The sequence below is a fragment of the Sminthopsis crassicaudata genome, chromosome 6 (genome assembly GCF_048593235.1).
Source record: "Sminthopsis crassicaudata isolate SCR6 chromosome 6, ASM4859323v1, whole genome shotgun sequence".
NCBI lineage: Eukaryota > Metazoa > Chordata > Mammalia > Dasyuromorphia > Dasyuridae > Sminthopsis > Sminthopsis crassicaudata.
Window position 1 is genome coordinate 252,603,067 of NC_133622.1, and position 13,958 is coordinate 252,617,024.

The 13,958-nt window shown below is 56.3% G+C and overlaps 1 protein-coding gene across 1 annotated transcript; it reads right to left on the bottom strand.

The window, feature by feature from the left end:
• Window positions 1-2,068: 2,068 nt before the first annotated feature.
• Window positions 2,069-13,733, bottom strand: UNC93B1 (unc-93 homolog B1, TLR signaling regulator). The gene is made up of 11 exons (XM_074272360.1): window positions 13,463-13,733; window positions 13,029-13,170; window positions 11,030-11,183; window positions 10,101-10,262; window positions 9,648-9,777; window positions 9,026-9,119; window positions 6,862-6,986; window positions 5,381-5,563; window positions 4,921-5,194; window positions 4,054-4,172; window positions 2,069-3,308 (listed from the first exon to the last, which is right to left on the bottom strand). The coding sequence occupies exons 1-11, from the start codon at window positions 13,565-13,567 to the stop codon at window positions 2,982-2,984; spliced, it is 1,815 nt and encodes a 604-aa protein (XP_074128461.1). The 5' UTR covers window positions 13,568-13,733; the 3' UTR covers window positions 2,069-2,981.
• Between the last annotated feature and the right edge of the window lie 225 nt (window positions 13,734-13,958).

Below are 13,958 nucleotides of genomic sequence, written 5' to 3' on the forward strand. Positions count from 1 at the left end.
TTCCTGGGAGAGATAGTCAAAGCAGACAAAAGATAGCTAACGAGACCATTTCTTTGTTTTATTTTATTGATCTCTTCCTTGTAGTATTTTGATTTCCAAACCTACCTAGCCCCACTCCACATCCACCTCTGCCTGATGTCATCCCTAAAATAAAAGGAAATTAATTTAAAAATCATCTCTGAAACAGAGTCCCCTGCCCCAGCCTTCACTCCTAGCTGAGTTTGGGAGGGCAGATTTCTTTAACTCCCATCATTCCTCTGGGAGGGATCTGCTTCCCCCTGTATTCTTGAAGGTGGGGGAAAGGCCCTTGTTTCACTCACCCATTTATTTCTGCTAAAAGTAATCTAATTAGCATTGTTCTAGTCAACAAAGAAAAACTGACACTGAAATAAAAATGGCAGGAACTCCATCTTAGAAATAAAAGAGACCCCGTGGGCCCAGGGAGGTTGGGGTCTCCACGTTTTCCCTCTAAGGACCCCTTATTTCTGGTCTGTCATGTAAAATAGGTTCAGCCCTGCGGAAATTGAGACTTTCTCACACTTCTGGTTCTTTATGATCCCACCCCAAAGCCCAGAGGAAAATGACTTCAAGCTTAGATTTTGTCCAGTTGGGACTCCATTTTGGAGTTTTCTTGACTAAGATGCAGGTGCAGTTGGACATTTCCTTCTCCAGCTCATATTAAACTGAGGCAAACAGGGTGAAGTGACTTGGTCAGGTATCTGAGGCTAAAACTCAGGATGATGAATGTGACTCCAGGTCCAGCACCTTGTGTGTTATGGTGCCCCCTAGTGTCCCTAAGCATAAATTTGACTTCTGTCTAAGGTGCCTCCAAAGGGTATCAGAAAAAGTACTCATTGTACAAAGGGACAAAATAGGACGGCTATTTATTGGAGAGAGAGAGAGAGAGAGAGAGAGAGAGAGAGAGAGAGAGAGAGAGAGAGAGAGAGAGAGAGAGAGAGAGAGAGAGAGAGAGAGAGAGAGAGAGAGAGAGAGAGAGAGAGAGAGAGAGAGAAATACAAAGAGTACAAAAAAAGATTATATATAAAACAATCAATTTCTGGGTTTTAAGTTAATTAAAAATATTTTTAAAAAGAAACATTTTATTTTGAAATGTAAAATGATCAAAACCACAATCATTTCAATATACAAAGATCATAAAAGAGAATTTAAGTGCATCTTAAATTTAACAAGATTGTAACAAAATTGTCCTGATGTTTGCACTCTTCCTGTTTTCTTCTGTTTTTAAAGGTTTTTATTCATGCTTTTCTTTTTTTGAACTCAGTCGTCTTCCCCGATTTCCCCCAATAGAAAGCTGCCCTCAATCAGTAGCAGAGCGAAAGCAAACCAAGGTGGGCCGCGGCCGACCCCACCCGCCTCCGGCCGAGTTCTGGAGCTTGGGGCGGGGCTGGATTCAGGTCCAGACATTTGACCTGAGGGCCATCGCCGCTCGGGCTCCAGCGTGGTCATCCTGGCCTCCGCTCCCGCACGTGTACTGCCTTTCCCACTGGACCGGACCTCTTCTCTTTGTAGCCCCCGGTTTTGGCACATAGTAATAAATGCTTCCTTTCCTTCCTTCCTTCTGTTGACTGGCGTTAAGGGAACTTAATACTCTCCTCCAAGCCCTGTGAAAGTCGGCCACGAGGAAGAGAAACTAGACTTTGGCCGAGTGGCCCCCATCAGGAGGAGGGCTGGGGGAGGGCGCATTTCCAGCTGCCCTATATTTGCCTTGGCCGGCCGCCCCGCCCGGAGCACACCCCTTAGCTCAGCCCGAGAGCGGACCACGCCATGCTCCTCCTATTTACAGACCGCGAGCTCCCTGAGGGCAGGTCGGGGAGGGTTTTACGCTCGGCTCCCCATCCCTTGGCTGGACTTTTGCCCTGATTCTTAATAAACGCTTGTTAAACGCCGTGGGGAAGCGCCTGGGCTTCCAGAGGAGGCAGTGCCCCAGGCTGGAGTTCAGGGCCCGATGGCCCACGGTGGGGAGGAGGGCGGGGAAGGAATAGCTCCCTCCTGGGGCCCCTCCCGGCTCCAAAGGGGATTCTTCTTCCCCCCCCCCCCCCCCCCCCCCCCCCCCCGCTCTCCGGCCACCACAAGGGGACAGTAACCAACTGGCTCTCCCACCCAACGGCCGCCATGACTTAGGACTGGACGGAGCCCGAGGTCATCAAGTCCAACCCCCGGTGTTCAGACTCGGGGGCCAGGACGGGAGGGTCCCCTGGGATGGCGAGTCCCTGAGGGCCTTGGGCACAGCGTCTGGCACGGGCCGCCTGGCTGAGTGCCCCAGGGCAGCGGGCAGTGCCCGGGCCTCTGGCACTGCGGCCATCTTGAGCCGCCCCCGTGCCCACGTCCCTTCTCCTGCCACTTCCTCCCTGCCCAGACGGAGGCAGCCGACAGAGATGGCTCCCACGTAAGGCAGGGACTGAAAATAGTGGGGGGGGGGGGGGGAGAAGGGGGGAAGGGACGGAGAAGTCACCCTGACCTGGGGGGCGGGGCGGGGACCAAGGCCACTCCCCCCCAGCCTCAAAGTCAGCACAAGGGTCCTCCAGCCGCTGGATTCAGGCTGGGAACCTGGGCAGCTCCGGGCCCAGGCAGGAGTGAGAGCAGCTGGAGGTTGGACCAAGTGGGCCCGGTGGGCCTGGGCCCGGCCCGTGAGTACCTCGGGGCCCTTCTGCCTCGCGCTGACCCTCCCCAAAAGGAATTCCAGTTCATCCAGGCTAGGAATCGGGAGGCTGCTTGCGGTGGCTTGGTGGACGCCTCCCACTGAGAGGCTGGCAGGTCGGGCCGTTAGAGGTTCCTCTGGGGGCCGCCCATTTCAGAGATGGGCCAACTGAGTCCAGGGAGAGGGCTTACTTCCGGTGTGCCGAGGACTAAAGTGGTGAAATCCGACTGGAACCCTGCCGCCCGGCGGCTCTGGGTGCCTGAGGTGGGGAGGGGGCGGGACACAAAGGGGCGCCGGGCGGAGGGAGCCCGGGCCGCCACCGCTACTCGTGCCCCGGCCCGTCCTCCCCATCCAGCGCCTGCTCATAAGGGCAGCGCCTCCGGGCGGGGCCCGGCGCCCCTGCTCCCGCGGGCTCCCCACCGCCGTCCTCATCGTCCGAGCCCTCCTGGCTGCCCGCGGTGCCCTGCTCGTTCTCCGAGCCCGTCTCGTCCGAGTTGTCGTCCTCCAGGTACCGGTAGCCACACACCTTGTGCTGCGGCCGCGGGATGCGGGGCAGGCGGTAGACCACGCGCTGCTTAAGCTTGGCTTCCATCCACAGATAGGAGAACACGGCCACTATGATGGTCAGCAGCAGGACGGTCAGCTTGGCCTTGTGGGAGAAGCAGGGGCTGCTGGGACTGGCGGGGCAGGGACTGCCCTTCCCCCCACATGCCCCTGACCCCAGCCTGACAGGGGCTGCCTTCCCCCCCCCCATGCTCCTGACCCCAGGTGGACAAGAGCTGCCCTTCCCCCCACCATGTGCTGCTGACCCCAGCTCAGTAGGGGTGACCCTTCCCCTCCAGACACACACACCGGACATGCTCCTGAGCCCCACCCTGTTGGACTCAGTGTCCCCTCGCCCCACTCCGAGCACATGTAGCAGCGAGCACCAGTCCCTGCTGGGAAGGGGGACCCTTGAGTCATCCCCTCCCAGGAGCCCTGCCGGCTGATTCCTCCCCACAGGCAGCCCCGGGGCCTTCCCAGCCCAGGCCTCCCCTTTCACTTCCTCCACAGCCCTCACCACGGGTCCAGAGAAGGCTCTTCTGCAAATGCCTTTGCCTTCCTGGGGCCCACGCCTGGGGGTGACAGGATGCCCAGAGAAGCCTGGACAGATGCCCAGGGCAGCAGTCGGGAGAATCCCAGCTAGTTTTCTGTTTGTTTAAAGTTAGCAGGAATGGGGGTGAGAGGACCCAGATCTCTTTGGAAACAAAAGTGGGGGGAGAAAGGAGGTTTCTGGAAACTGTACAAAGACGAGCTGCCTGAACGACAAAATGAGTTGTTGTTCTGTTGGTGTCCTGGCTTCCCAGGGGTCCACTCTGACCCCCCATTCCACATACACATACCACCTGTCTCACCTTCATGGGCAGGTTGGAGCCCAGGTAGACCACAAAGATGGCGAGGGCCTGACACCAGTGATAGATGGTGAAGATGAAATCCTGACGCTCTTTATCTTCGTAGAGAATCCCAAGGAGGGCTGTGGGGGGCAGAGGGCATGGTCTGTTTCTCTGCCCAGGATCCCTGGTCCAGGCCTGCCCCTCTGGGTCCCCCATACCTCCCCCCTCTTCAAACCTCAGATCTAGGCCCTATGTTTCCCTCCTGTGCAGCCCCTCATTGGCCTGGTCACCCACAATCCATCTGCAGGGCCCCCCTCTCTGTCCCAAGCCCCCCATCTGTAAGTCTTGTCCCATAATTCTGTTCCTCTTGACTCCAAACAGTCGGGGCCCCAGGGAACAGAATAAGTAAAGCCCTCAACCTGGAGGCAGAAGACCTGAGGACAGATCCTGGCTCCAGTCCTTCCTAGCCATGTAATCTGAGGGACTTGGATCTCTTCTAGCCTCAGTTTCCCCATCTGTAAACTAGGGGAGCTCCTGGTAGCCGCTGCCTCTCAAAGATAACAAGCAGAGGGTGCTTTCACACCTTATGGGGCTCTACAAGGGGAGCTATTCTCATGAGGGGCGGCTAACTGCCTCAGCAGACAGAACACCCAGCCTGAAGTTAGGAAGACCCAGCCTCCCGAATCCAAATCCAACCTTGGAGCCTTACTAGCTGTGTGACCCCGGGCAAGGCCCTTACCTGCCTCAGTTTCCTCATCTGTAAAATGAGAAGGAAATGACAAAGACCAGTGTCTTTGCCATGAAGACCCCAAAGGGGACGCGACTAAAATGGCCCAACATGGAGACTGGATGATGACGTGCCCCTCCATCCCCCACCACCGTACTCACTACTTAGCGAAATCTTGTTGAGGGCACTGCCCACGCCCCAGACCACAGCCACCATGTAGAAGACCCAGCTGTGGCTGACCACTTGCGGGTGGGGGGCCCAGAAGAAGAAAACCAAGATGAGCAGCAGGTGCACGGCCGCCCCGGCCACCAGGGGCACCTGGCGGGGCAGCCACAGCTGGAGGAGCCCCAGGCTCGAGAAGATGGCAGCTCCAAAGCCGTAGGCCATGAAGATGTAGGCCAGGTATTCCAGCCCCAAGGAGCACACACCATAGCCCTGTGGAGAGAGAAGGATGGAGGCCTCTGAGCCCCTGGGCCTTAGGGAGCCACCCCCCTTGGAGCCAGGCTAAGCCCCTGGCCTGCAGAGGGCCCAGAACTGTTAGGGATAGGGATTCACAGACCCAAAGGGCGCCCTGAGCCCCCGGGGAGAGAGGGTCCCAGAGCCAGGGAGCCCGCAACGTACCAGAGTGAAGCCGGTGCAGACGAAGAGCACTTCAAAACCGCTGTAGACGAAGAAGGGGAAAAGGTGGCGCAGCCTGTAGTCGCGCATGTGCTTGAAGGGGAGCTGGAAGATGTTCCCCCAGCCCACACTGCGAAGGTCGATCTCCTCCGTGGGCCGGTAGGCAGAGCCACACAGGGCCAGGATCTAGGGGTGCAATCACAGCTCCTGGGTCCCTCACTCCAGGAACCCCCCCAAGGACTTTTGGTGAAATGACCCAGAGACATCAAGAGAGAAACAGAGACACAGAGAGAAACACAGAAAGAGACAAGAAGAGAGACAGAAAGAAACAGACACACACAGAGAGAGAGAAACAGACATAGACAAGATTGAAAAACAAAAATACACAGAGAAACAGACACAGAGAGAAACACAGAAAGAGACAGGAAGAGAGACAGAAAGAAACAGACACAGAGAAACAGACATAGACAAGACTGAAAAACAAAAATACACAGAGAAACAGACACAGAGAGAAACACAGAAAGAGACAGGAAGAGAGACAGAAAGAAACAGACACAGAGAAACAGACATAGACAAGATTGAAAAACAAAAATACACAGAGAAACAGACACAGAGAGAAACACAGAAAGAGACAAGAAGAGAGACAGAAAGAAACAGACACACACACAGAGAGAAACAGACATAGACAAGACTGAAAAACAAAAATACACAGAGAAACAGACACAGAGAGAAACACAGAAAGAGACAGGAAGAGAGACAGAAAGAAACAGACATAGAGAAACAGACATAGACAAGACTGAAAAACAAAAATACATAGAGACAGAGATAGAGACAGAAAGAGAAACAGGCAGATACAGAGACAGAGATAGAGACACGCACAGAGAGAGATGCAGACAGAGATAGAAACAGAGAAAAACAGACAGACATACACACAAAGATAGAGACAGAGACAAAGAAACAGACACACACACAGAGATAGATAGAGATGCCCAGAGACAGAAAAACAGTTACACAGAGAGACAGAGAGAGATAGAGACAAAGAGAAATAGAGAGAAATGAACACTTAAGAGAAGAAATCAATGCTCTCAATACAGAATTTAAAAAAGTATAATAGCAAAAATTGAATGTTCCATGGGGAATTCTACAAAGTAGAAGTTTTGAGAAAGAAAATATATTTGAAACACAAAGATAAAAGAAGAAAGAATTAAAAGAAAACTTGGCAAAAGAGAAGTAAAAGCCCCTCAAAATATGAATTCCCTACAACAGAATGTGCAAAGAAATTTCTTGCACCGCCTGGCATGGGCTCGGTGCCTCCTTTGGGGCACAGGAGTGGGCCAGCTTATGCTATCCATAGGGACACCTTTTCTGGAAGACATCCCACAGTTCTCCCTGCCTTCTACCGCCCTTCCTGCCCCAATTCTTGTCAGATTGCCCTTTTCTGCTCCAGCTTTCCCAGGGAGAGCCAGGGCCGAGGGAGTCCCTACCAGCAACATGGCCAGGAAGGCCACCGACATGAGCACACTCTCGACCATGATGAGGTTCCGGCTGTGGGGCAGTCTCTGCAGCACAGTCTTGTTGAAGCCGATGAGGATCCCAGAGCTGTTGGTGCCTGGGGGACACGAGAGGCCACAAAGTCACCATGGGACGGGACAGGATATCCAAAGCCGCCCCAGCCAGAGCTGTCCTGTCATGGGCCTGCCGCTGCCGCCTGGACCAGAGACTGAGGTCAAGGCCACAAGCTCTGTCTCCTGAAGCACCGCTGAGCTTTAATTCTCGTCCAAGGCTAGAGGCCGAGCTTCTCAGCCCAAGCCCAGCTCCTGCTGGGCCCAAAGGCCTGACCCGTGGCTCCGGGAGCCATATCACAAACCCGAGATGATGTTCTTAAGGAGAACTGGGCAGGAGGATGTAGATGATCCAAAGCAGCCCTTCCCATCCTGAGATCACAGACAAAGCACATGTCCAGCTGGGGCCGGGCAGATAAAGGGTTGCTGAGACACCCGGAGCCTCGGCTTCGACTGTGTTGGGGCATCCGCCTTTCATGGACTAGAACCAACAGGGGCTTTGGGAATCTCTCTAAAGGGAGCAACATTCCCTCTTCTCCAAACCCAAGCTGCCCTTCCAGGCCCCCTTTGCCAGGAACTCATCCCTGACCACCTCAGTCCAGCTTGACAGGTTTCTTCGAAGCACAATTATTAACGGAAGGGACCTCAAAGTCTGTCAAGTCTTCCTTTTACAGATGGGAAAAGTGAGGCCCCTGAATCACATAAATAGCAAGCCAGGGATTCGCACTCAGGTACCATGACTCTAAGTCAATCAGCATTCCCACCGTGTCCTTGACCTTCGAGGACACCGGCTGTCATGGCACCTCTGGCAAAACTGGCCTGTTGGCCAGTCAGTGCCTCCTACCCTTGGAGGTCTCCCAAAGACATCCTAGACCCTCTTCTCTTCTCCCTGGCTCCTCCCCTGTCCTGCCTGGGGATCTCATTAGCTGCCATCTCTCTGCCAGAGCTATCCATCCTGCCTGAACTCTCTCCTGAGTTCCATCCCACATCGCCAGCTGTCTGCCAGATCCCAGCCACAAGACTTCATCTCCACGAGTGTGCCGAGCATCCAAGGCAATCCCGATAGAATTTGGGCGGAAAATGCCCTCTGCCCCCAGAAAAAGAACCACGGAAACTGAATGTAAGTTGGCATATGCTCTGTTCCTGTATTTTTTCTGTTTTTTTTTATTTTTTTTATTTTTTTTTATCTCTCTCATGGGTTTTCCCTTTTGTTCTGATTTTTTCTCTCCCAACATTATTCATAAAACAATGTGTGTTTTAAATAAATAAAATTGAAAAAAAAAAAAAAAAAAAAAAAGGATGTGCCAACCAAACCTGTCTACCTTACAGTTCCCAGAAGGCCTTTCATCTTCCCTTTCTGGGCTTAGTAGTCTCCTTTAAGGGGCAGCTCGGGACCACCTCTCACACGAGACTTTCTCGGATTCTCCCAGCCCTCCGTGTTACGCCCCTAAATGTGTATTTGGCCAATGTGTCAACTTGTTTTAGCTGACTAGATTTATTTGTTATAAAGAACGGCTTCTTTTGGGGAAGGGGTCAATTACTAAGAAGTGATAGATCAAAAAAAAAAAAAAACTTAGCAAGAAAAGAACATCAATACCACATTGAAAAATACAGCAAGAAACAAAAGAACAAGCTCAGAGGGGGCCATAACTGTTCAGGGCAATTTTGTTACTAGTGTGTTAAACCAGCCACTCATTTTAAAAAGAAGTGAATTGCTTCACAGACAATCCACTTTTCACTTTAGCCCACTGGGATATTTGTGGGAGCTGATAATCAAATTCGGGATTTTCCCCCTGAACTGCTACAATCTGTCCCCGTGCATTTCTGCCCAGGGGAGTGGAGGCACTTTGGGGGCACGGGATTTGTGGTACCTCAGACACTCCCATAGCACCTACTGTGTGCTAAGCTCTTTTCAAACATGATCTTATTGAATCATCATAACAACTGTAAGAGAGAGGAGCTATTATTAGCCCCATTTTACAGATGAGGAACTTGACTTTGGCTGCAAATAGCACATGCTTAATAGATGCTTGTAGAATTGAACTGAGGTTGGGCCCCTCCCTCCCCAGCCAGGTCTCAGACTCACCACAGTTATGCACATGATAGAGGGTGTGGTTCCGATCATACAAGTATTTGTTGAGGAAGAAGACCATGGGACCCTGGGCACAGGCAAAACTGAGCTGCAGGAAGAGAGAGGAGGGGGCTGGTAGGGGCGGCCGTGTGATCCCCAGCCATGCCCCCATAACCAGCCTTCTGGGGCATTTCTGGGTCATGGACTTCAAAGGAACCCTGAAGCCAGAGGGGAAAACTGAGGTCCAAAGAGAGCGAGCCATTTGTCCAAAGTCATGCAGGTGGAGCTGAGAGACTATGCCGGGTTCTGCCACGCTAGATCCACTCCAGCCCCTCACAGTAGGCCCCAAAGCTGAGGGGCCGGAGGAGGAGATGTTTTCCTCACAGTCTGGGAGGGTGGGGTTCCAGAAAGAGAAGGAAAGGAGACTTCCATGATGGTGGTCCGCCCCCGTCAGAGACAGGCTCTGAACCCCAGTTTCTCCCTGCTCCAAACCCAGTGCTCCTTCACTCGCCATCCTCAAAGGCCTGGGTACCCCAGCAGAGCCAGGGGAGGCTGGAGGATCTGGGGGTTCTTCTCAGGGCACTGCTCCCTGGTCCCAAGGCTTCCCGGCTCCTGCGCCCCTCTGGCCCATGCTCACGTGGAAGAAGCTGTAGAAGATGGTGTGGAAGACGACAAGAAAAGGGGTGTGGGTGCCCCGCGGGGGCCGCCTCTGCTCCTGCACGTGCTCCTCCTTGTAGTTCACATACTCGTAGTATTTCTGAGACATCCTGCCAGGAACAGCGAGCATGGCACTGAGAGGAGCACCGGCCTCGCCCCCGCCCCCTCAGCTCTTGCTGCAGCTCCCACCATTTCCTGCTCCAAATCCTCACCCAAGTGGCCATCATCCCACTTCTTTGGACACCCCTCCCCCGGCCATCTCTCCCATCACCATGGTGGCCATGTCTCTGTGCACCCACATTATCTGTGAGCTCCCTTCTGGCTGCAAACTCTGCCCCCCACGAGTGCCCAACGTGATCCTGGCAGACACCCCTCCTCTGGCGAGCTAAAGGGATCACGGGGCCACCCCGCCCTGCCAGCCGGCCCCACTCACCGGGTGATGTAGTTGCCCATGGAGGCCCAGAGGGGCACAATGGCCACGCCCAAGGCAACCGCGGAGGGTACCAGCGTGTAGTATCGCTCCCAATAGTTGGTGGACACAAAGAGGGCATAGATGCCCACGGCCAGGAACATCACCCACTTGGTGCCAAAGAACCTGCCAAGGGCAGAACCTTTATCCTTTGGCCCTGGTGGAACCATGACCCTCAGGGCCGGCACCAGGTCCACCGGTCCTGGCAGTGCCTTCAGGCATCCAGCGCCAAGGTGGCTGCTCGAGCCCGGCAGGTTCCCACAAGCAGCAGCCACCTGCACCCCAAGTCTCCGAATCCCATCATGTCTCAGGCTTAGGACCCGAATTCAAATCCCACCTCTGATTCTTGGCCCGTGTGCCCTTGGGCCAGGACCACTTACTCCTCTGGCCACAGGGCTTGTCTGGGAAATGAGAAAGGGGCCTCTCGAACCCCTTGCAGCTTTAGTCCGGAGGGACAGGAAAAGGGAGGGCAGCCCAACATTAGCACCGGGTCTGGATTCCAGTCCTGACTCTGCTTCTACCGCGGGTAACCTGAGCCCCTCTGTCTGGGTCTCATTTTCCCAAATGGTAAACCAAGGACCTGATCCCCGAAGGTTCACCCAGCTCTGAAATGTGTCCCTTAAGGTGGCAAGGAGACCTATGTGAGCTTCAACCTAATAAGCATTTATTAAGCACCTACTGTATGCTGGGATAAACTGGGGAGACCAAAATGAATCAATGCCTCCCATGTGGTCTGGGGTGGGGGGCTACCCCAGGGAAATGCAAATTGCATATGATGTGGAGGTGGAAGGAACCTGGCAACTGGAGGGGGTGGGAAGGAGGATCCCCTTTGTAAGGGTCAGGCAAGCACAATTGAGATGTAAGTGGATCCCTGGGTCAGAGGGCGCCCCCACCTGATGAGCACAGGGGTGTAGAGCAGCGCCACCACCGGGGTCACGTTGATGCCCATCAGCATCTTGCTGTCGATGTCGGGGAGCCCCATGCTGCCGTACTTCACCTCCCGGTAGGTCTCATCATAGTGCAGGATCATCTGCATCTGGAGGAGCCCTGGGGAGGATTCAGGGGGGTTAGACTCAAACTCGCCCGCCCTGAGCCAAAGCCCCCGGGAGTGGGCCCGGCTTCTGTGGGGGCGGAAGCATCTGGGACCCCGAGTCCAGGAGCGGCTCGGTGAGCCGGGGGCAACAGGCGGCGGCTCTTTGCCAGGGAGGGGGCCCAGGAAGCATTAAGGCTCATCACAACTTGGGGCAGCCGTACGTACAAAAACCGTGGTGGGCACAGAAGGGGGGGGCCAATGGGGGGGGGGCCAGAGGGCCTGGCCAGGGAGGGGCAATGCCCTGTACCTCTAGCCTGGCCCTTTTCAAAAGCAAAATGAGGGGCTGGGGCCCTGGAAATCTTCCAGCTCTGACACTCTCTGTTCCCTGCTCCAGGCCCCCAACTCCGGCATTCTGGGTTCAGAGGTTCCTCCGAGCTCTCAACATCCGGGAATCTGAGCTGCTTCTCCTGGGCCCCGGGCTCCCAGCCAAGGGTCCGGGCAGCCCCAGAGCCCCGGGGGTGGGGGAAGGGGGAGGGGAGCCCCCCACTGCTTGCCCACACAGTCCCACCTCCCGCAGCTGTCGGGGAGAGGAAGTGGAAGAGGAACTGGGCCCCGAGCTGTGGCCCCCGACGGCCGGGGTCAAAGTCTCTCTCAGGCTGCCCAGTGCTCGCTTCCTCATCAGCGTGGGAGGAGTCAGAAAAGAACCCGCTCAGATTCCCCCCCCCCTTTTTCCCATCTCTAAGGTCTGCCCAGAAGCGAGCTAATAATATCTCCTGCTGGTCTTCAAGTCTGCTCTCATTGGGCTCCCGGCCCCAGAGGACCAGTGGCCGGCTCTTCTGGCGGGGAAAGTGAAACTTAGAAAGGAGAAGTGACTGGCCCAAGATCACAGGGGCTAGGAGTCAGGCTGGGCCGAGGTTCAGACCTTCCAGCCCAGGGCTCCTTCCCTGCAGCAGTCCTGCTCCAGAAGCGAGGCACCTGGGACAAGGGAGCCCCAAACCTCTAAAGTGGAGGCGGCTGGGACAAGGAAGGGAGCCCCCCAACCTCTAAAGTGGAGGCAGCTGGGACAAGGAAGGGAGCCCCCCCAACCTCTAAAGTGGAGGCGGCTGGGACAAGGAAGGGAGCCCCCCCAACCTCTAAAGTGGAGGCGGCTGGGACAAGGGAGCCCCAAACCTCCAAAGTGGAGGCAGCTAGGACAAGGGAGCCCCGAACCTCTAAAGTGGAGGCGGCTGGGACAAGGAAGGGAGCCCCCCAACCTCTAAAGTGGAGGCAGCTGGGACAAGTTAGCTAGCCAAACCCTACTCTGCGCTCCCAGTGCTTGGCTCTGCAAAGCTGCTGCCTTAGGGCCCAGTGGGATCCATGCAGCCGGAGCTTGTGAGCTGAGGACCCTGAGCTCTCACTGACTAACCCCTGCCCCTCCCCCCAGGCCAACACTGTTCACTGGGGCCGACCCGTCCCCTCCCTGGAGTGAGCGGTCCAGGAGCAAGTCCGTTAGAGGAGTCACTCCACTGAGTATTTATGGAGCATCCCAGCAGCTCCCGTGAGCCAGTGACTCCCCAGGGGGCTCTGGCCATAGCCAGTGGGGCTGGATCTCTGACAGACTCTGGCCTGGGACCCCACTGAGGAAGGCTGGACCCCACTTTCCATCAAGGACCCCCTCTGGGGCTCTCTTAAGGACCCTGTGAGAGCTGGAAGGAACCTCAGGATCTTCTCTCCAACCAGACCGGTTTTATAAATAAGGAAACTGAGGCCCCAGGATGTGCCCCAAATCATTCAAGCCTTAAGTGGGGGGTGACCCAAAGCTGGCCTCTGGGCCTTGGCTGAGGAGAGGGCGGGGGAAGGGAGGGCAGGGCCCCTCTTACCCAGGTACACGCTGTAGGTGAGCATCCCCCCAATGCTGGCGGACAGCACGTTTTTGATGACGCCCAGCCTCTTTCTGCGGTAGTATCTGCCTTCTTCCTCCTCCTCGTTGTAGTCGGGATAGGCTCCCACAAACTCGTCCAGCTGTGGGCCGCCAGAACAAGGGCCTGGTCAGGCCGCAGAGAGGAGGGGCCGCGGGAGCTCTGGGCCCCAAGGCCGAGGCCCCCCTCCCCAGGACTTTGCTGGGGCCTGCTCCTTCCCGGGGCCTCCCCATCGGGGGCCTAGCTCCCCAGGGCACTGGCTAACAGGAAGAGAACAAGGCCACACCTCCATGCACACCTGGGGAAACTGAGGCCCAGAGAAGGATGGGGCTTGCCCCGAGCGATTGTTGGTGGGAGTCCAAGACCCCCGGGACGGCGCCCTTCTCCAGCCCTACCTCGGGCCCGTCCGGGAGGACCCCGTCGGGAACTCCAGCTCCGGGCTCCTCCGCCAAGAGGCCGGCCGCTCCGGCCACGGGGTACAGCGGAGGCTCGGCCTCCATGGCTGTGGGCGGCTGCTGTCCTCCACACGGTCCGGGGCCTCCCCAGAGGGCGGGTCTCCCGTGGCCCGGCCCGGCTCTCCAGCCGCCGCACCGGACCCGAGGGGCGCCCAGAGCGCAGCCAGATCTCCCGGTCCTCCCTGCCTCCCAGGCAGACTGCCGGGCCGGGAGGCGGGGGCAGGGCCGGGGGCAGGGCCGGGGGCGGGCCCGGGAACCGGGAACCAGGAACCAGGAACCAGAACTTGTCCCCGCCTCCGCCCTCCGCACCTGAGCTCTCGGCCGGCTCCCCAAACCCGCAGGGTCGCGGGGGATCCCCGCCGGCCCTCCCCCGCCGAAGGCGGGCCCCAGAGCACAGGATTCCAGTCCAGCCCCGCGACAGCCGGGGAAACCGAGG